This window comes from Choloepus didactylus, chromosome 2, assembly GCF_015220235.1.
Source record: "Choloepus didactylus isolate mChoDid1 chromosome 2, mChoDid1.pri, whole genome shotgun sequence".
Taxonomy (NCBI): Eukaryota; Metazoa; Chordata; class Mammalia; order Pilosa; family Megalonychidae; genus Choloepus; species Choloepus didactylus.
The window spans coordinates 97,279,704-97,303,439 of record NC_051308.1 but is presented as its reverse complement, the minus strand read 5'-3'; the positions used below and the strand labels follow the sequence as shown (position 1 = coordinate 97,303,439).

The window sequence follows — 23,736 nt, the reverse complement described above, 5'->3', positions numbered from 1 at the left end:
GCTGCTAGATTTTTACTTTACTTTCCTTGAGTTTCAGCCTATTCTGTAACCTTGGACTACCTTTATAACCTCATCTTTCCCTCCTCTTAACTCTCAAAGCCCTTCCTATCTTTCTTAGAGCAAGTACCATGATCCATCTTGTTTTGGCTGAGGGCAATGACAGTACGTTATTCTTGTTTAACTTGGGCAAATTATCTTCAACTTCTGGTGTAGAAATGCTTGACATTTTCTTCCTCCATTCAACCTTTTCTCATTAAGTCCATCTCATCCCCTTGAGATTGAACTAAAATGTCACCTCCCTAACATTGCCTTCTACCTTCCAAATCCTTTTTTGTGTTCAGGTAATGTATAGGTATATACATATACATATATATATATGTATATGTCTATCTGTTTTTGCACTTACCACATAGTACATAACGTATGTGAAAATGAAATCACAACCGTTACCTGTGTACCCCCACCAGACTCGCTATTTCCCTTTCCTTTTAACTTCTTTATAATATTTCTTTCTTTCTTTTTTCCAACATTTTTCGTTTTATTATGTATTTCTCCAAACTAGAATGTAAGCATTATGAAGATAAGATTTTTTGTCTCTTGTTCACTGCTGTGTCTGCCACCTAGAATGTTGCCTACCACATGTTAGATGCTCAATTATTTGTTTAATGAGTGAATAGAATAGATCTGAGAACTACTTGAGAGCAAGGATACAGCTTGTGCTGTATTCATCTTTATAACCTTAGCACTTGGCACAGTGTTGAATATAGTGTATTCTTACAGCAGGGCACTTTTTCTACATGAATTCTCTTTTGTTGTTGCGGTTATTGTTGTTTATATAAAAATATATAAAAAAGAAAATGCACATAAGCAAAAACAGTTGTCTCACTGAAAATAGGAGATGATTCAGTCATAAATTTTGTGTTATAGGCATAGCAATAGATAGATTCATCAAAAGCCATTTCTACTGAATTGTAAAGATGGCCAATCCTATTGTCCATTTTAGTGTTTTAGGGAACAGCTGAATAATCCCAATATCCGTATTTCAAAGTAGTTAGTTACATTGGAGTAGATAAAAATAGTAAAGGTAGCTTAGAGTTTTGGTTGGGCTCTGGATTCACAAGAAGAGATCACGTATACTATAAGGCTAGATTAAGTTCCCAATTTGATTAACCAATGGTTCTAAATCTTATTGGAAGCAAAGTGGCCTCAGTACAGGTGTAATATATTTAATGTAGCTTCCCTTGCCTCCAGCATTCCTAATTGGGGAGAACAGGGGTGGGTCAAGCAGCTGCCTATGACACTGTCCATGCAGATATAGTCTTGTCACACCTGAGAATAAAAAGGTGGCTCTTGCCCTTTTATTTATTCAGGATTTAGGTCTCCATTCAGAACAAATCATCTTTTTTCCTCTGTTGAAAACGGAGTATTTACAGTTTCCAGGGTTGCAGAAAACATAATTCTCTGCAAACAACTTCTTTATCTTGATTTAATTGATTCGTGATCTGAGTTATTCTTATACTTTGGTATAAGATCCACAGTGACAAATCCATTTCCATGCACCTAGCAAAAGAATTTGGGACTACTGACATTAGAAAAAAGAGTTTTTTTTTTTTCTTTGATAAAGTGTCATGGTTTCCTTTAGATGTAGCTACTTCCTGAAGAGAAATGTACTAAAATGTACTATGTAAGTTTTAGTTTCTGGCCTCAATGGGTTGATCTCTTTGGAAACTATAATGCTAAGTAAAGGTTAAATGTCCCATGAAAAATAATAGATTTTATAGGAGTTGTGATTTGGGAAAGATTATTTATAGTTAGGTTGACCCACAAAGTCTTACTAAAGAAACTAGACTACAGGCTGGATCTTGAATAATGACTAGTACTTTAAGAGATGGAGACAGAGAAGAGGAAGCCATCTGCATTTTGATCCTAATAAAGGTACCATGTTAGCTTCCTTCCTAACTCCCTCTTTCCCTCCCTTGTGTGTTGGGTTTCCTTTCCCATTTCTACAGTTTTTTTTTAATTACAGAAGTTGTCGGTTTACAGAACAATCATGCATAAAATACAGAATTCCCTTACACCACTACCACCTGGCATCAGAGGAACATTTGTTGCAATTAATGAAAACACTTTTCTGTAATTGTACCTTTTTTTAACAGTAGTTAACCTTTGTTACAATTGATGAAAGATTATTAAAATAGTACTATCAACTATGGTCAGTAATTTACATTAGGTTTATTTTTCCCAATATACCACCCTATTAACACCTTGTATTAGTGTCACATATTTGTTATAATTCATGAAGGAACATTCTGATACTTAAACTATTAATTATAGTCCATAATCTACAGTAGGGTTCACTGTGTAATACAGTCCTATTTTATCTTTTAATTTTTATTCCGGTAGTAACGTATATGACCTAAGGGTTCCCTTTTTAACCGCATTCACCTATATAATTCAGTGTTATGAATTACACTCACAATAATGTGTTACCATGACCACCATCCATTTCCAAACCTTTGCAATCAACCTAAATAGAAAGTCTGTACAAATAAGCATCCACTCCACATTCTTTAACCCCAGACTTATCCCCTGGTAACCTATATTCTGGATTCTAACTGAAGAGGTTGCTTATTATAATTAGTTCATATCAGTGATATTATGTAATATCTGTCCTTTTGTGCCTTACCATAATTTCACTTGACATAATGTCCTCAAGGTTCATCCATGTTCTCATGTGCTTCAGGACTTCATTCCATTTTACTCCTGAATAATATTCCATCACATGTATATGCTACATTTTGTTTATCCATTCATCCAGTAGAATGGGCTGAATGGGTTGCTTCCATCTTTTGGCAGTTGTGAATAAAACCACAATGAACAATGGTGTGCAAATGTCTATATGGGTCCCTGCTTTCAATTCTTCCAGGTATGTACCTAGTAGTGGGATTGCCCGGTGTTCCAGTTTCCTAATGCCGCCTTTATGCAAAATACCAGAAATGGATTGGCTTTTATAAAGGGTTTATTAGGTCACAAATTTACAGTTCTGAGGCCATAAAAGTATCCAAACTAAGGCATCAACGAGAGGATACCTTCACTGAAGAATGGCCGATAGTGTCTGGAACACCTCTGTCAACTGGGAAGGCACATAGCTGGTGTCTTCTGGTCTTTTGCTCCTGGGTTGAGTTTCAAAATGGCTTTCTGCAAAATGTCTCTGAGGTTGTCTCTCTTAGCTTCTTCAACTTGTGTGCATGTAAGCATCAGGGTCCTCTCTTAGCTTCTCTGGAGCAAACTCTGGGCTGTCCTCACCAAATGTCTCGAAGCATCAGCTCCCAAGCATCTCTCCAAAAGTCTCTCTCACCTGCTCTCCAAAATGTCCCTCTCAGCTGCTCTGAGGTCCTACTGTCTGTGAAGTCTCTTATAGGACTCTAGTGATTTAATTAAGACCTACCCTGAATGGGTAAGGGTCCATATCTTCGTGGAAATAATTTAATCAAAGGTCTGCCCCACAGTTGGGTGTGTCACATCTCCATGGAAACACTCAATCAAAATGTTCCACCCAACAAGATTAGATTATAAAATCATGGCTTTGTGGGGGATGTAATATATCCATACTGGCACGTTCTACCCCCTGGACCCCAAAAAGATATGTTCTTCCCAAACACAAAATACATTCATCCCACCACAATATGACAAAAACTTAAATCATTTCAGTAGTAATAGGTAAGTACAAGATCTTATCAAAATCAGTTACAGGCATGATCTATCCTATGCAAGATTCTTTTCTGGCTGTTTACCTGTGAAACTCAGAACAAGTTATTTGCTTCCAATATAGAAGACAGTCATAGGATAAACGTTCCCAGTGCCATAAGGAGAAACTGAAAGGAAAACAGGGTTCACAGGACCAGAACAGTTCCTAAAACCTACAGGCCAAACGTCATTAGATTTCAAAGTCTAAGAGTCATTTATAGAACCGTGTTGTATCCTCCGGGCTTGAGAGAGCAGGAGTGCAACCCTTTCCAAGGGCCTTCGCGGCAGCCCCTGTCTCTCTAAACACTGGGGTGAGTGCTCCAGCATATCCACGCATTGGGGAGACCATCTTCTACTCGGCACCACCCTCCCCAAACATGGGGCACCACCCAGACTCTGCCTCTCCAGACAGTGGGGTGGTGGGCAAGCTCTTCAATCCCTGGGGAATGTGCTGCACCATCTCTGAGGCCTGAGGCAGCAACACTCTTCCTGAGCATGGAGGTGGAAAAGTCCACCCTCTGCCTCTGGGCAAACTCACCTTTCCATGTGCATGGGTTGCTCTGCTCTCCTTGCCTGAGATTTCTTGACTCCAGACCTCAATTTCCATGGTTCTGTCTTTGAAGAAATTTTTCCTTCAGTATGTTCCATCTCCATCCCCTCCAGTCCAGACTGGCAGTGGTTCCATTTATACAGATCTCGCAAAAAAATTTGTTGGCTTAGCATGAAGCATATAGGGGTCAAAACTGTTCGACAATAGGACATTCCACAAATCCTTTCTGGGTAACCCCTTTTTCAATCCTGGCTTATACTGAAATGGAGGTTGGGTTCCATGTTTGGTTAAATCCTCACGTGGGGTCTCACTTTCTGGAAGCCCAGAATCTTCCAGACCATCAATTTCTGGTTTCTTTGTACCCAAGAGTTTAGTTCTTAGCTTGTCTCTTTCCTCTTGCATTTTACTGTAAGTTGCAAGGAGAAACGAGGCCTCATTTTCAACTTGTAGCTTGGAGATCTCTTCTGCTAAGTCTCCCAGCTCATCACTTTCAAATTCTGCCTTCCATCTGACATGAGGACTCACTTTTGCCAAATTCTGTCACTTTGTAAAACAAGGATCACCTTTTTCCAGTTGGCAATGACACATTCATCATTACTGTTTAAGGCTTCATTAGAAGTATCTTTAGAGTCCAGATTTCTACCACCAGTCTCTTTAAAGCAATCTAGGCCTTTTCTATTAAGCTCCTCACAATTCTTCCAGAATCTTCCTCGTAGCCATTTAAAAAGTCATTCCAACGTGCTTGATATTTGCAAACCCAGCAGCACCCCACTTCTCTGGTACCAAAATCTGTTCCACCAGGTCAGATGATGATTCTACATTTAGCTTCCTGAGGAAGTGCCAAAATGCTTTCCACAGCAGCTACACCATTTTACATTCCCACCAGCAATAAATGAGTGTTCCTATATCTTACACAGCCTCGCCAACACTTATAGTTTTCTGTTTTTTAAATAGTGCCATTCTAGTAGGTATGAAATATCTCCTGGTTTTGATTTGCACTTCTCTAATAGCTAGTGTTGTCAAGCATCTTTTCATGTGCTTTTTAGTTATTTGTATATCCTCTTTGTAGAAATGTCTATTCAAGTCTTTTGCCCATTTTTTAAAAATTGGGTTGTCTGTCTTTTTTATTGATGAGTTGTACTATTTCTTTTTATCTTGTGGATATTAAAACCTTATCAGATATATGGTTTCCAAATATTTTCTCCCATTAAGTAGATCGTCTTTTCACTTTCATAGCAAAGTCTTTTGATGCACAAAATTTTTTAATTTTGAGGAGTTCCACTTATCTATTTTTTCTTTCATTTCTTGTGCTTTGGGTGTAAAGTATAAGTAACCATTGCCTAACATAAGATCCTGAAGATGCTTCCCTACATTTACTTCTAGGAGTTTTATAGTCCTGGTTCTTATATTTAGGTCTTTGATCCATTTTGAGTTAATTTTTGCATATGGTTATCCATTTCTCCCAGGATCATTTGTTGAAGAGATTACTTTCCCAGTTGAGTGGTCTTGGCAGCCTTGTCAAAAATCAGTTGGCCATGAATGTGAGGGTTTATTTCTGAATTCTCAATTCGATTCCATTGGTCAATAAATCTGTCCTTGTGCCAGTACCATGCTGTTTTGACCACTGTAGCTTTGTAGTTTAAAGTCAAGGAGTGTGAATTTTCCAATTTCATTCTTCTTTTTCAAGATGTTTTTGGCTATTTAGGGCCCTTACCCTTCCAAATAAGTTTAATAACTGGCTTTTCCATTTCTGCAAAATAGGCTGTTGGAATTTTGATTGGGATTGCATTGAATTTGTAAATCATTTTGGGTAGAATTGACATCTTAACAATATTTTAGTCTTCTAGTCCATGAACAAAGAATGTCTTCCCACTTATTTAGGTCTTCTTTGATTTCTTTTAGCAATGTTTTTTATACGGAAAACTACATCCTTGGTTAAATTACTCCTAGATATTTGAGTCGTTTAGTTGCTATTGTAAATGGATTTTTTTCATCATTTCCTCCTCAGCTTGCTCATTACTAGTGTATAGAAACACTACTGATTTTTGCATATTGAGCTTGTACCCTGCCACCTTGCTGAATTTGTTTATTAGCTCCTAGTAGCTTTGTTGTAGATTTTTTGGGACTTTCTAGATCATGTCATCTGCAAATAGTGAAAGTTTTATTTCTTCCTTTCCAATTTGGATGCCTTTTATTTCTTTTTCTTGCCTAATGGCTCTGACTAGAATGTCCAGTACAGTCTTGAATAACATTGGCCTTGTCTTGTTCCAATCTTAGAGGGAAAGCTTTCAGTTTTTCACTAGTGATTATGAGGCTAGCAGTGGGTTTTTCATATAAGCTCTTTATCATGTTAAGGAAGGTTGCTTCTGTTCTTAGTTTTTAAGTGTTTTTATCAAGATAGAATACTGTATTTTGTCAGATGCCTTTTCTGCATTGATGCTGATGATCATGTGTTTTTTCCCTTTGTTTTGTTCATGTGCTGTATTACATTAATTGATTTTCTTATGTTGAACCACCCTTGCATACCTGGGATGAAACCCACTTTATCATGGTGAATAATTTTTTTAGAGAAATTGGTCTTTAAGTTTCGTTTCTTGCAGTATCTTTATTTGGCTTTGGTGTTAGGGTAGTGTTGGCCTCATAGCATGAGTTAAGTAATGTTCCCTCCTCTTCAGTTTTTTTTAAGATCGTGAACAGGATTTATATTCATTCTCCTTGGAATGATTGGTAGAATTTACCTGTGAAGCCATCTGGTCCTGGATTTTCCTTTGTTGGTATGTTTTTGATGACTGATTCAATCTCTTTACTTGTGATTGGTCTGTTGAGGTCTTCTGTTTCTTCTAGAGTAAGTGTAGGTTGTTCATGTGTTGCTAGGAATTTCTCCATTACATCTGAGTTGTCCTATTTGTTGGTACACAGTTGTTGGTAGTATACTCTTAGGATCCTTTTTGTTTCTGTGGCGTCACTAGTAGTGTCACCCCTTTCATTTCTGATTTTATTTATTTGTTTTTCATTTTTTTTCTTTATCAGTCTAGCTCTGAGGGTTTGTCAATTTCATTGCTGTTTTCTGAGAACCAACTTTTGGTTTTGTTAATTCTATTTTTTGTTGTTGCTCTCAATTTCATTTATTTCTGCTCTAATCTCTATTTCCTTCCTTCTGCTTACTTTGGGATTAGTTTTCTCTTCTTTTTCTAATTCCTAGTGTGCAGTTAAGTGTTTTGACTTTAGCTCTTTCTTCTTTGTAAATGTATGCATTTAGGGCTATAAATTTCCCTCTCAGCACTGCCTTCACTGCATCCCGTAAGTTTCAAATTACTGTGTTTTCATTTTCATTCATCTCAGAATATTTACTGATTCTCTTGTAGTTTCTTCTCTGACCTAATGATTGTTTAAGTGTGTATTATTTAACTTCCATATATTTGTGGGTTTTCTAGTTCTCGCCTGTTAATTGGTTTCCAGCTTCATTCCATTATTGTCAGGGAAGATGCTTTATATAACTTCAGTCTTTTTAAAATTTTTGAAACAGTTTTGTGACCCCACATGTTGTCTTTCTTAGAGAATGATCCTCGTGCACTTGAGAAGACTGTATATCCTGCAATTTTGCTTGCAGTGTTCTGTATATGTCTGTTAGGTCTAGTTCATTTATCATATAATTCAAGTTCTGTTTCCTTATTGATTGTCTGTCTAGATGTTCTATTGAGGAGAGTCCTGTATTGAAGTCTCCAACTATTATTGTAGAGGTGTCTGTTTCTCCCTTCAGTTTTGCCAGTGTTTGCCTCATGTATTTTGGGGCACTGTGGTTGTGTGCATAAATAGTTACGACTGTTATTTCTTCTTGATGGATTGCCCCTTTTTATTAATACATAGTGTCCTTGTTTGTCTCTTATAACAGTTTTGTATTTTAAGTCTATTTTGTCCGATATTAGTATAACTGCCCCAGCTCTTTGTTTTTTATTTTTTATTGTTTTGGTAACTATTTGCATGGAATATCTTTTTCCATCCTTTCCTTTTCAAACTATTTGTGTCATTGGGCCTAAGTTGAATCTCTTATAAAAACAACATTTAGTTGGGTCATGCTCTTCTATCCATTCTGCCAATCTGTGTCTTTTGATTGGGAAGTTTAATCCATTAACATTCAATGTTATTACTGTAAAGGCAGTACTTATTCAGACATTTTGTCTTTGGTTTTTATGTCGTATCTTTTTTGTGTATCACTCTTCCTTTATTGAAACCTCTTTTTCTGTGGAGTTTATCTTTTGTAATGTATCTGACTGATCCCTTTCTCATTTCTGTTTCTGTATATATTTTTTAAATACCTTCTTCGTGGTTACCATATGGCTTATATTACACAACATACATCTACAACCTACTGATTTGAAAAGGTACCAACTTAGCTTCAATAGCATATACGTTCTTTGCTCCCATGTGCCTCAGATTCCCCCCCTTTATGTTGTTTTGCCCCACTTTACCTCTATATTTTGCATGTCCATTATCAGGAAATATGCTTTTTTCTTATTCAATTGTATTTTAACTCTTATAGGAATTAAAAGAGTAGAGTTGTATATTGAGGATTCAGTACAATTGCATCTTGTATTTACCCATTTAGTTAGTTATCTTTACCGATGATCTTCACTTCTTCACACGACTCCAAGCCACTCTCTCCTGTCTTTTTCTTTTAACCTGCAGAACTCCCTTTAGCATTTCTTATAGAGCGGGTCTTTTGATGACAACTTTTCTCAGTTTCTGTTTATCTGTGAATGGTTTAACTCTCTTTCATTTCTGAAGGACAGTTTTACCAGATAAAGAAGTTTTGGCTGGCAACTTTTCTCTTTCAGTACATTAAATATTTCATACCACTGCCTTCTCGCCTCCATGGTTTCTCATTAGAAATCAACATTTAGTCTTAATGAGGATCCCTTATATGTGATGAATCCATTTTCTCTTGATTCATTCAGGATTCTTTTTATCTTTGACATTTGACATTTAATTGTCTCAGAGTAGATCTATTAGAATTTTTCTGTTTGGAGTACTTTGCACTTCTTGGACGTGTATATTTATGTCTGAGTTGGAGGATTTTTGGCCATTATTTCTTCAAATATTTTTTCTGCCCCTTTCCCTTCTCTTCTCTTTCTGGGACCCCCATGACAAGTATGTTTGTGTACTTCATGTGGTCACTCACATCCCTGAGACACTGCTCAATTTTTTTCTATTCTCTTTTCTATCTTTTATTCTGACTATGATTTCAATTACCTTGTCTTCTAATTCTCTGATTCTTTATTCTGCCTGCTCAGATTTGCTGTTGTATGCCTCTAGTGTATTTAAAAAAATTTTTTTTATTAGAGAACTTACGGCTTTACAGAACAATCATGCATAAAATACAGGATTCCCATATACCACCCCACCAACAACACTTGCGTTAGTGTGAAAATTTTGTTACAATTGCTGATAGCACTTTTTTGTAATTCTGTTTTTTTAAACAATGGTTACATTTTTTACAATTGATGAAAAATTATTAACTTAGTGCTATTAACTGTTATCCATAGTTTATGGTAGGGTATTTTTCCCCATATTCCCAACCACATATTTGTAATTTTTTTCATGCATGACTTTATTTAATTACTCATCTACCCATACAGTGGATAAAGGGAGTGTCAGTCCAAGGTTTTTAAAATCATATGGTCACAAGATAAAAGCTATACAATCATTATCAGAGATCAAGGCTATTGGATTACAGTTTAACATTTTCAGGTATTTCCTTCTGGCTATTCTAATACACTAAGAACTAAAATATCTGTATAACGAATTGTCATATAATCATTTGTTAAGCCTAACTTCTCAGTTACCGCTCCTCCCTCTTATTTGATCCTTTTCTCAATCTTGAGGGATATCTGGGCAATGGCCATTCTAATTTCTTTGTTTTGAAAATGGATGTCAACATTATGGGGTAGAGGAATAAAACAACTTGATGTTCTTGGAGAGGCTGGTACTTCTGGGTTTCAGGGCTTATCTGGCATAGGAAAAATCTTGAGGGTTTAAGTTTCTGAAAAAATTAACTTAATAAGTAAAGCTTTACAGAGTCATAAATAGAGCCTAGGAATACTATTGGTTGGGGCTTGGCATACTGTGACAATTAGCAATATCTGTTTGAAGCTTGCATAAGAGTAATCTCCAGAATGGCCCCTCAACTCTATTTGAAATCTCTTAGCCACTGAAACTTTCTTTTGTTTCATTTCTTTTCCCACTTTTGGTCAAGAAGGCATTTTCTATCCCACAATGCCAGGGCCAGGCTCATTCCTGGGAGTCATGTCCCACATTGCCAGGGTGAGTTACACCCCTGGGAATCATGTTCCACGTAGTGGGCAGGGTAGTGAGTTTACTTGCAGAGTTTGGCTTAGAGAGATAGAGAGGCCACATCTGAGCAACAAAAGAGGTTCTCTGGGGGTGATTCTTAGGCATAATTATAAGTAAGCTTAGCTTTGCCTTTATAGAAATAAGTCTCATAAGGGTAAGCCTCAAGATCAAGGGCTTGGCTTATTGAATTTTGAGTCCCTAATGCTTGACAGAATATCAGGAGTTCTCCAGGTAGGGAAGTTTAATAGTTCCACATTTTTTCCTCCAGTTCCTCAAGTGACTTTGCAAATCCTTTTTTATTTTCTGCCCAAAATATTCTTACATTTATCAGGTTATTACTTTAACCTGTTCAGATAACAAGATCTAATTCACTGTTCTAGATTCCATGTAATTAGGTTGTTTAAATAAACTAACCAGACAAGTTAAATTAGATAGTGTGCTAAAGAAAATATAAGTTTTGGACAAAGTAAACATCTCTTCCTTTGGTCTCACACAGATGTTAAAGTTTTAACATACAGACAATATCATACACCATACAATATTTGACCTTTTGTTTCTGGCTTATTTTGCTCAACATAGTGTCCTCAGGGTTCATTCACATCATTACATACCTCACAACTTCATTCCTTTCTGTAGCCAAACAGTATTCCATCGTATGTATACACCACAGTTCGCCCTTCTGCTCATCAGTCAATGTACCCCTGGGCAACCTCAATCCGTTTGCAATCATGAATAATGCTGCCGTAAACACCAGTGTGCAGTTGTCTCTTCATACACTACTTGGTTATGATATATAATTCTTCAGTGAGCTACTGGATTCGATTTGCAAGTATTTTATTGAGGATTTTTGCATCTATATTCATTAAAGAGACTGCTCTATAATTTTCCTGCTCTATAATTATCTGACTTTGGTATAAGGGTGATATTGGCTTTGTAGAATGAGTTAGGTAGCTTTCCCTCCTCTTCAGCTTCTTTGAATAGTTTGAGCAGGATTGATAATAATTCCTTCTTGAATTCTTGGTAGAATTCACATGTGAAGCCATCTGGTTCTGGACTGTTCATTTTGGGAATTTTTTTTGTATCTTCACTTACATGGTTTCTGCTGAGAAATTGCACTTAGTCCTATTGAGCTGCCCTTGTATGTGATGGATTGCTTTTCTCTTGCTGCTTTCAGAATTCTCTCCTTGTCTTTGCCATTTGACAATCTGATGAGTATGTGTCTTTGAGTAGATCTATTTGGATCTATTCTGTTTGGGCTGTGGTGTGTTTCTTGGACCTGTAATTTTATGTCTTTCATAAGAGTTGGTAACTTTTCGGTGATTATTTCTTTTATTATTCTTTCTGCCGTTTTTCCCTTCTCTTCTCCTTCTGGGATACTCATAAAACATGTATTCATGTGCTTCATGTTGTCATTCAATTCACTGAGACCCTGTTCATATTTTTCTATTCTTTTCCATGTCTGTTCTTTTGGGATTTCAGATGTTATATCTTGTAGTTCACTAATCCTTTCTTCTGCATCTTTACATCTATTGTTGTATGTCTCCATTGTATTTTTCATCTCTTCTATTGTGCTTTTCATTCCCAAAAGTTCTATCTTTTTTTTTTTTCTTTCAATTTTCTGTGTTCTTCTTGATGGCCACCTAGTGCCTTCTTTGTATTTTTCTTCTCTTTTTCCACTTTTCTTTCAATTCACTTTTTTTTTCAACAAATTTAGATGATTTGTTTGAACATCTTTAATTAATTGTTTCAACCCTGTATCTCATCTGAAGTTTTAGTTTGTTCCTTTGACTGGGCTATCTCTTCATGCCTCCGGGTATGACTTGTGATTTTTTTGCTGGTGTCTAGGCATCTGAGTTTCTTGATTAGTTTATTCTGGAGGTAGTTTTCCCTCTTTTCCCTAGGTATGTCTATTGGTTGGCTTTTTTCTCTAAGTCTTCTTTGACATTGGTTCCACTTATTCTAGACCTCTAGCATGGCTTCTGTTTAACTGATCACAAAATTTCAGCTCTTTTTTTTCTGATTCTTACCCTGCCTATATGGAAGTTTTTTGAGTTGAACTTTTTTGTGCAGTTGTTTCACCCCCAGGAAAAGGCTTTCTTTTCCCTCTTCCTTTCCAGGGAATGTTTATCTGCTGTTTGTTTGGTTTGATTTTTTCGTCTGTATCTTTTTCACACTCCTTTTGTTATCTCTAGCAACTTTTACCTGGAGGGCTGACTCCAGGAGGAGGTTTCCCCAGATAGGATCGACCCTAGTCAGGTTTTCCCATATAGGACAGTCCCAGGACTCACAAGCGGGGTATAATCCATATCAAAGTTCCCTTGGGATGAGACCCAGCAGGGTGCCAGTCTTTCCTGTGAAGCTTCTTAGTTCTGTGCTTTTCTTGTCCTGCCCAGCAGATGGCTCTTGTCATCCTGTTGTTCCCCATGGGCCTGAAGTGGTACTGTGCCTTTAATTCTCAGCAGTCCTCTGTTCCTGCCAGGGGCATGGTTGAGGCAGAGGCTGAGGCTGAAGGTGGGCTTAAAATGTTTCTGTTTTCCAGCTCCTGGGGTCTGGACTTTCTAAATAACTGTCACCCACTGTGCTGGGCCTTCCCCTTCTCTTTTTGCAGGGGGCGGGGTGAGTTGGGGGGAGGAGCAGTTCTTCAGCCCCTTGTCACCTGTAGTTTGGGAAAATTACCAGACTTTCAAGCAGCCTCCCCTTCACCCCTTTTGGGTGTGTTTGAAGCAGGCTGTGCTCTGCTTTTTGTGGGTTGAAACTGTTGTGTGTTTGGTACAGTCTGTGTCCGGTTTCTGTAGGTTGAAACTGTGGCTGATATCCCTGTTCCTAGGGTCTAAATTCTCTTAATGAGAGTTGTTCCTTGTCCTGAGTCCTGTCCTACCCCTTTTTGGGGTTAGATAAGCCCTTTAGGGAACTATCTCCTCCACCTGATTAGTTACTTTGTCTGTCAGTCCACTCTTTTCTCACCATTGCATGTGGCAGGGTTGAAAACAAAGAATGCCTGCTGCTGTTTTTAATGGGCTGCTTATAAAAAAAATCTTTCTCAGAGTGGGTTTCCAGCCCCCAGAACTCCCAGTTTGTTTCTTGTTTTCATTGCAGATTTATCTGTGCTTGGAGCTGGTATTGAGCAGTCCGAATTTGTTAATCAAATCCACAATTGGAGCATGGTTAAGCTCCTCTTCCCTTTCTCCTAGTAGAAAGGGCTTCTGTTTCCCACCAGGGAGGGGGCTCCAAATCAGCCTGTCATGCGAGCGGGGAATGGGCATCAGGCTCCACCGCATGGAAGAATGCACTTACAGTTTTATGCTGCATATATCAGTCTTGTCCCTTCCTAGCTGGTGTACAGTGTGTGTCTGGTCTCTGAAGTCCCCCAACAGTTGTTCCAGACACTTCTTGGCTATTCCCTAGCTACCCTAGAGGATGAACTAAATCCCACACTTCCTACGCCACCATCTTGCCCCTTGCTTCTAGTGTATTTTTAATCTCTACTATTGTGCCTTTCATTCCAATAATTTGTTATGTTTCTTTTTATACTTTTACATTCCTCTTTATGCTTGCATATTGTATTCTCAATATCCTTTACCTCTTTTTGCATATTTTCCTTCATCTCCTTGAATTGATTCAGGAGATTTCTTTGAACTTCTTTTAATAGTTGCTTTGTCTCCTCTTAAGTTTTAATTTCTTCCTTGACTGAGCCATATCTTCCTGTTTCTTAGTATGGCTTGTAATGTTTTGCTGATGTCTTGGCATCTGATTATCTTGATGAATTAACTCTGAAGGTCAGTTTCTTCCTCTTGTTTAGGGTTTTATTGTTGAATGGCTTTGTGTTAAGGCTCTTCTTTGATGCTTGGTCCTTCTTATTCTGGACCTTTAGAATAGCCTGAGTTTAACTGATCAGACTTTCTCACCTCCTCTTCCTCTGGTTCTTGCTCTGAGTATGTGTACAATTTTTGAGATTGTGCTTTTTGTGTAATTGTTTCCCCTCCTGGAGAAAGCATCCTTTCCTCTGTTCCTTTTCTGGGAATCTTGATCTGTTTTCATTTTGTGCAGAATTTTCTCCCCAACTCCTATGAATTGTTTACATTCTCTCCCTTACTCAGTACCCAGTTTTCCTTATACTTTTCAGTTCTTTCTCCAATCTCTACTGTCCTCCATAGTTCTAAACAAGTGGCATTTGTCCTTTTATTTGCTGAATCTCGCTATATATTCTAATGAAAAAAATAGAGTTAGTGTTCATAGAATATACATTTCCATTCTCATTTATGGAAAAATGATAGCAGGAATACTATGAATGGATGGGACTCTCCTTCCTCCACAAAATAATAGATACACTGTTATTTTTGCAGAATTTAAACAGCAAAAAGTCTACTTCAAGAGAAAGGCACTTTGAAGACTGATGATTTTGGAGAGGAAATTAAAAGATTAATTGAAAGGAAGCCCATTATAGGAAAAATGAAACTGAACAGAAATTTAAATTTGTTATCATCAGTGGTAATACTCATGGTAGAAAATTTGAGATGCACAGAATTAATGTGCCCATTATTAACGTTTTGATGTATTTTCTGTCTGCACACAGTTTTTGCCAAAGTTGTCCAAAGTGGTAATGTTTCCCACGAGCTATAAAATTTATTTTTTTTAAATTTTATTTATTGTCACAGAGGTATAACTGGGGTAACAAGCAAGAGGTGGAAACCAAAGCCCAGACTTATAATATCTCATCATCTGCTGTCTCCTTATGCATATAAGCATTGAATTGGGCTCCTCAGTCATAGGGAAATAAAGTATAAAGAACAATCAGGAGAAAGGTGGTGGTTGTAGTGCAGTCTGAATTTCAATCTTTGCTCTGTTACTACCCAGCTGGGTTACTTCAGTGGCAGTATTTTTGAATGGTTTTTGTTTTTCTCATTTGTAAAATAAGGAGGTTGGTTAGTTCTTTTTTATGGTCCATTTCAGCTGTTAGTCTGTTTGTTTTTTTGTTTTTATTTGTGGTGTTATTATTTTCTTTAATTTTTTTACTTAACTTTATTAATAGTACAGGTATTATTACAGGGGATATAAATTACCATGTCAAATAGCTTTCTTTCTTTTTTTTCTTAAAAGAGTTGTGGATTTTCGTAAAAGTCAAACATAAAATACAGGATTCCCATATACCACCTTATTATTAACATCTAGCATTGGTGTGGTACATTTGTTACAGTTGATGAAAGCACATTTTTGTAACTGCACTATTAATCTTAGTCCATGGCTTAACTTAGAGTTCACTGTTTGTATGTATAATTCCCTGGATTTTTTTTTTTTTTTCCTAGTACTATATATAAAATCTGACGTTTTCTCTTTTAACCACACTCAAATATGGAATTCAGTGCTGTTAATTACAGTTACATTGTTGTGCCACCATCATCACCATCCCTTTCCAAAAATTTTCCATTGTTCCAAATAGAAACTTTGTAATCACTGATGTTTCAGTTCACATCATATACTATGAGAACTGTTAGAGTTTTCCACAAGTGTAACTTATTTTAGTCAAGTATTTATAGATATTTTGTGTCTCTTTATCTTATTTTAGAAACTATGAAATTTTCATACCTTGATTAATTCTAGCATTGTTAATAGGGCAATTTATATTACCTTAGTTTACAGGCATGTTCACATTCATCTGTTATTTAATGTTTTATAATATAGCTCTCCCTACATGTTGAAGTTTTGTAACAGAACTGTACCAGCTTAGTGTCCAAGTACTCACTTTGCTTCCTCTTGAAAAAGTTAAATGGTCGTTGAGGCATTTTAACTATTTTAGAATGCTTAGTGGGACTCAAGTAAAAAGAGTCCTGTAGGAGAATATTACTTTTTAAACATTGTGTGGAGATATTATAGATAAAGTCTACACTAGATGTAATAGGCAAATAGCCTTTGGAGAGATTATCGGTTCTTTTTAAAGGAAAACTTACGTGAGAACTTATGTGTAAAGCCTGGAATATTATGTGCTTACATTTTTTTGAGGTGTTAACTTACATGCGGTACGGAACACCCACTTTAGTGACAAACATATAACCTAAAAAGTTCCCTTGTGCTCTTTTGTAGTCATCCCTCTACCCTCTGGCAACCACTGAACTGTTTTCTTTTTGTACGTTTTGCCTTTTCCAAAATGTGATATAAATGGAATTATACAGAATGAAGCCTTTTAAATCTGGCTTCTTTTACTTAGCATAATGTGTTTGAGATTCATCCATGTCCTATATATTATAATCTCGGTTTTATTTCTCCTCCTGCCTCCCAGAAAATGTTGTAGAAGTACCAGATGTGTTATGGAGGTATATGGGAAGTAGAGATTTTTGCCTGTGCTTTAGAAAAGGGGCATTTGAACTGGACTCTGAAAGAAGTTATCCTTCCCTGTCCCAAGATTATAATTATATTCTCTTATTTTGTCTTCTAAAAATACTATAGTTTTGCCTTTGGATGTTGTGAAAAGGTCTAATTTCAGTGTTTTCTGAAATAGATACCCAGTTACTGTATGGTCATTTATTGAAATCCCCATCCTTTCTTCACTGATATGCAGTACCACTATGTCATGTTTCAAGTGTCGATACATATCTCTGACTCTGTTTCTGGACTCTGCTTTGGTCTATTTGTTTATCCCTGCACTAATACCATACTACCATAATTATTATTTTAGTATGATAAGTCTTGATATCTTAATGTTGCAAACTCTCCCCTTTGTTCTTTTTAAAGAGCTTCTTCACCCTTTATATTTTTATTTAAATTTTAGACTCAGCTTATCAAGTAATCCCCTTCAAAGAAGATAGAGAAAGAAAACATGTTGAGATTTTGATATGAAATTGCTTTGAATCCATGGATCATTTGGGGAGAACTGACATCTTTACAATGTTGTCTTCCAATAAATTGAACACTATGTCTTCCTTGCTGTTTTTTAATAAAGTGTTATAATTTTCTGCCTACAGGACTTGCCATATTTTTGTAGATTTGTTCCCAGAACTTTATATTTTTGAAATGCTATAAATAAAATCTTTTTAAGAATTTTTTATTTCTGTATATATAAAAGCAGTTTTTAAATACGTATTTGTATGCTGCAACCTAATTAAACCCGCTTATTAGTTCTAATAACAGATCTTTAGATTCTTTAGGGTTTTCTGCATAGCTAATCAAATGATCAGAGAATAATGATAGTTTTGTTTTTTTTTTTCATGTGTTTAATTTCTTGCCTTGTTTCACTGGCTAGGCTTTCCAATATAATATGAATACAAGTAGTGGTAGCTGGTACCTTATCTTAATCATAAAGGGAGTGTTTTTAATATTCCACTGATAAATATGGTGTTTATTATATTTTTAAAAATATTTACTCTTTCTTAAGTTAAAGGAAGTGTTTTCCTATGGCCACTTTTTTTTTTTTTTTTTTTTTAATCATTAATGAATGTTAGATTTTATCTAAGGGGTTTTCTACATCTTTTGAGTTGCTTGGGTGATTTTTCCCCTTTAATGCAGCTAATGAATCACATTACTGGGTTTTTTTAAATCCTAAACCAACCTGGCATTCCTGGAATAAATCCACCTTAGCCATAATATTTTATCTTACTAGATTAGATTTACTATTACTATTCAGGATTTTTCAGTATATGTTTATGAATGAAACTGGCCTCTTTTTTTTCTTTTTCATACTTATTTTAAAAGTTTACTCACTTTTGTATCTTAAATCTCTGTATTTATCTATGAGTTGCTGTCCAGAAGTGTTCTTTTTACCTTACTAATTTTGAATACCATACCTTCATGCTACCCTACCCCTCAATCAAAAGAGGGGGAGCCAGGGCACTTAAATAGTATTATCTATAGACCATTCTAGTAGGTTCTGCACCAGGAATAACAGAAATCAGTCAAACAATCAATCTTGCATTATATAGTGCTTTTTGATTTACAAGGGACTTGTTATCATTTTTATTGGAACTTGGATGTAGAACCAGCATGTAGAATTTTCATGGACCCAGGAGAGTGAAATATTTGTTTCTGGAACTCTTCCTATTGATGGTATCTTAATCTCTAAGTGCTCATCTGCTTTTCCAAAGCTCATCTTCTTTCAGCATCTTCAATTTATATAGCATTATCTTGAGTATATCTAGAGATGGTGCACAATCTTAAAATCCTAGTATAAGAAATGATTTCTTGAATAGAGATAAAAGACAGGAGCTACTGACAGAATGTGCGACTTTAAAATAGTGAGACTTCTATGTGTGACTTATGGTAGTGACCCTAATTACTTTAAGTTTATTTCATACTAGTTTAAAATAGTGAGACTTCTATGTGTGACTTATGGTAGTGACCCTAATTACTTTAAGTTTATTTCATACTAGTTTTTAATGACTTGAGAAAAGCAACTGATCTTTTTATTTCATTAACAGTATATGTCTAGGTAGTCATAATTTCCTATTTGTGAGAAATTTTGGGAAAAAAGAAAAACAATCACTGTGAGTTTTGATTGAGGTGGAATACACACACACACACACACTTCCTTTATAATTATCTCAAGGAAACCTTAAGTAGCTCTTTTGGGTCATAAGATATATCTGATTTATCTTATTTAATTGATGCATTTGCTTGAGATTAGTTGGGATATGTAACGGAAAAGTTAGCACCCTTCTGGAAATACTGCATTTAAGTTCTAACTTGTAGTCTCCTAACTGATCTTCTCTGTGTGCACATGCACAGGGATGAGGACGAGAAGATGGGGTATTTGAGTGGTAGGAAGTGGAGGTATGGTATATCTTAATGATTCTTGCAGGTTCCTGTTCTGTAGTTTTGTTACATTCTGTTCGGTAAAAAGTATTTTGGTTATTTTCAAATAATAGCTGGATTAGAAAAGTATAATTCTAGCAGAGCCCTTGCTAATGAGATATATGCAGCAGTCTACACTTCAGCATTTACGAAATTAGTAAAACTGTTTTGTTTCTTCATGCTTATTATGTAAGGGGTTGCTTTTGCCATTCATTAAAATGTTTATGTTAATAGTAAATTCTTCTTGCTCTGGCATATTCACCAGTGAATTTCTTCTATCCAAGCCAAACATCCAGAAGGATGAGAATAGAAGAGGCATTTTTTATTGTTTTTTATGCTTTTGAATATCTCTTCTTCATTAAGCATCGTGGTCTCCTGGCTCTCGTTTTATCTTTGTAACTGGTTCTTTTCCTATCTTTTATTTTTTTTTGTTTTTGTTGGCTTCTCTTTTTTCTTCTACCCAAGAAGTTTTGTTTTCTGGTGTCCTCCTATATGCAATACCTGAAATGCTTAACCTCATTTCTTCGGACTGTGCCCATAGCCTTCTAGGTTCTCATCTTTGACCTAAGAATCTTAAAATCATCTTCAAATCTTCTTATGAATATATCTTCAGATTCTACAGGTTCTTCCATTCTTACTCAGCTTTTCTGAAAGCTACTTTCTGAATCAGCCAGTATTCCCAAATGTGTTTTTAATGGCTTTATTTCCTATTTTGTCCAATTATTATTCCCAATTGTCTTTTATATAAAACTTCAAGTTCCATTACCACTAACTTTAAGAGCATTCAGGAACCTTACCTTTACTCTTTTAGCATGATACCTTCCAACTCATAATCTTTGCAGCAGCAAAACTCACTTCTTTACAAATACCTACTCACCACCGTTCCAGTTTGCTAATGTTGCCAGAATGCAAAACAACTGAGATGGATTGGCTTTTATAAAAGGAGATTTATTAGGTTACACAGTTACAGTCTTAAGGCCATAAACTGTTCAAGGTAACACAGGAATCGGGTACCTTCACTGGAGGATGGCCAATGGTGTCCAGAAAACCTGTTAGCTGGGAAGGCACGTGGCTGGCGTCAGCTCCAAAGTTCTGGTTTCAAAATGGCTTTCTCCCAGGATGTTCCTCTCTAGGCTGCAGTTCCTCAAAAATGCCACTCTTAGTTGCACTTGGGGTATTTGTCCTCTCTTAGCTTCTCTGGAGCAAGTTTCTGCTTCCAGTGGCCGTCTTCAAAATGTCTCTGATCTGCAGCTCCTGTGCATTCTTCAAAGTATCCCTCTTGGCTGTAGCAAGCTTGCTCCTTCTGTCTGATCTCATATAGTGCTCCAGTAATTTAATTCAGACCCACCCTGAATGGGCGGGCCAATACCTCCATGGAAATTATCCAGTCAGAGTCATCACCCCCACAGTTGGGTGGAGTGCATCTCCATGGAAACACTTGAAGAATTACAATCTAATTAACACTGATAGGTTTCCCCCACAAGATTACATCAAAACACAGTGGCGTTTGGGGGGATACAACACATCCAAACTGGCACAACCAATTTGCATACTGCCATCTTTAAATATTTATAAGCAGATACCTTCTCCTAGAATGCCCACCACTGTGGACAAGATGTATAACCATTTGGGTCAGGAGTTTTAACATTCCAGGTCAGGTTTCTCATCTATAAAATAAAGTTGCTGTGTTAGATCATAGCTGTTTTTTTAAGCACCAGAGGTTCTCTTTCCACTCCCCCAAAAAATGTTAATATAGAAGTCTAGTAAGTGAACCTGATCTATGTAGAGATGCTCCAGGGTGTATGGCAGAGCCTCAGTACCTCCTCTGGCCTTTGTTTCTACCATTCGTTATAACCATGATAATGATCTGTTCTTTAAAGCTGTCTCAAGGTTCGTGCTGTTCTGATCCTAGTTGCTCTTATCTTTTGATATTCTTATGATTATAGTTTATTATGTCTATATTTTGTGTCTATTTCATAAGCTTTATCTGTTTTTGTATATTTGTCCTACTGTCCTACCTTTAGAAGAGAAATCATTTTACTATGTTTCCTCTCTTTTGAATCCCTTCTCCTCACTGGACATACTTAGAATAATGCTTATACAAAATAGGTGCCTGAAGAGTATTGGTAGCTGAAGTCTAATGCTTTATTTCATTTGAATTTATTTCAATAGCAATAATTATTTTGCTTGCTTTCTAGGCACACAGACAAATGGTCTGGATTTTCAGAAGCAGCCTGTGCCTGTCGGAGGAGCAATCTCAACAGCCCAGGCCCAGGCTTTTCTTGGACATCTCCATCAGGTAATATGTTCTGCTCAACAGTAAATGAGACTTAAAAAAATTGAAGCATAAAATGCTTGGACTTAGGGAAGTCATATCAGAATGTGTCACTTTTTAAGCTTTTGAAAGCCTGGTGCCAAATTATATCTAATTGTATCATTCTGAATAATTAGTGTAGAATCCTATGGTTTAATTGACTATATTGCCATTGACCACACAACTGCATGCAAAAAAGCATCCCTTGTTATGAGTGGATTGTTTATAATAACTTGATCACTGTTTTTACGAGTATGAGTCTGCAGTGGCTAACTGAAGGTGATAAATTATCAAAATCATCCAAAATGATTGAGCTACCATTGTCTGAGACCTTGCTTTTTTAAGGCCCTGAGCTCAAAACCTCATGCCCCTCCTTTAAAACCATTTTTATTTGGGCAGTTTCTTAAACTCTTCAGAGCCTTTTGTTTGTGATATCCCAGGATTGGGGTCAGAAAGATCTGCCTCAACTTTATTACACGTAAATCACATGAATTTTTCCTGAGTCGAAGAAAAGCTGTGGATCCTATTCATCTGTGTTTTAACTGCAATGTATAAGGAAAGGGAATACAGAAACGAATACTGGCTCCATAAGAGATTTGGGATATGGGAGCTGGTTGAAAACAGAAAGCAAACAGTGAAAACAATTGGGAAATGGATTATCAACCTTGATTTTATGTTCACTATTATATATTAGAGCAGTACTTTCATGTCTTGATGGTGCCGTCCTCCTTTCAACCTAGGACTAATTTAATGCTCAAAATGCGTTGAGCAGCAGTGTTGGCAGTAGTGGTGTTAGAAATTGAATTGAATTGAATCGAATATGTGTAATACTATAATAGTCTTTTCATCGGAATATGTCTTTAGACTACATAGACTATTAAAGAAACTCCTCTGCTAGAAAGAGGTGAAATTCTAATAGATTATTCTTAAGCCCGTTTATTTGTTCACAAATTCGAATGAATAATTAAGTAGGCAACAATTATCTAAATATGTTCTAGAAAAAAATGTTTTCACATTAATTTTCTTCTAAGAACACTCTAGCATCCAATTAGTTTTCTGGTTTCTTAAGAGAAATAATATTTTTGGTGGAGTATAGTTAATTATGTGGCAAATAGTAAGCATCTTAACTGGCTTAAATTTGTGATAGTCCAAACATTTTTTTTTTTAAATCCCTGAAGGTACGTAGATGATATGCAGTTTTCTCCCCATCCCTATCGTGTCCACATTCCAAGGTGAATGCAACTCGTGTTGCGTTAGTGCCATGGTCTCCAGATCTAGCCACTGATACTAACATCATAAAACTTCCAATAACACCCAAGCCAAAAGAATATGAACCAAAGAATTCAATTTGAAACCTTGACACCAGTAAGTCCCCTATCAAGACACAAGTCCCTGCAGAATTGTTCAAATCTGACTAGACATATAATTAACATACAGTGTGACACTTACCTTTCCAGTCCCCTTATTGGCTGGGTTAGCACCATGAACCTTTTTTTTTTTTTTTTTTTTTCACCGTAATGATTGTTACACACACATATACACAAAATAACTTGTTTTAGGTCTGTTGCCCATAAATTCTAATAAATTCCACGAAGATGGGAACCTTTTCTTGTTTACCTCTGTGCCCTCAGCATTTACCAAAAGGCCTGGATTATAATAGGTACTCAATAATTATAAATGGATGAATGGCTGAATAGGAAAATATATGGGAGTATAGCGGAAGAAATTATTAGTTCAGTTTGTATGATCTAGACATTTATTAGAGGGGTGATTTTTGAACAAAATCTTGAAGGATGTCAGGAGCTAGCCCAATGAAGCAGTAAAAGGATATTCTAGAGGGAACCTCATTTTTTTCTTTATGATTAACTCTTTATTTTGAAAACTTGCAAATCTGTTGAAAAGTTGCAACAGAACAGTGTTTATCTGAAAGCCCTTCACTTGGGATCACCAGCTGCTACTATTTTACCACATTTATTTCATCTCTCCATATGTACAT

The 23,736-nt window shown here is 36.3% G+C and overlaps 1 protein-coding gene across 3 annotated transcripts in view; it reads left to right on the top strand.

Moving 5' to 3' along the window:
- Nucleotides 1-23,736, top strand: part of POU2F1 (POU class 2 homeobox 1) — a 262,495-nt gene that overhangs the window by 140,708 nt on the left and 98,051 nt on the right. For all 3 annotated transcript variants that reach the window (XM_037825439.1, XM_037825437.1, XM_037825438.1), the window contains exon 3: nucleotides 21,625-21,725. In XM_037825439.1, coding sequence (XP_037681367.1) covers nucleotides 21,625-21,725 — 101 coding nt within the window. The remainder of the gene's footprint in view (nucleotides 1-21,624; nucleotides 21,726-23,736) is intronic.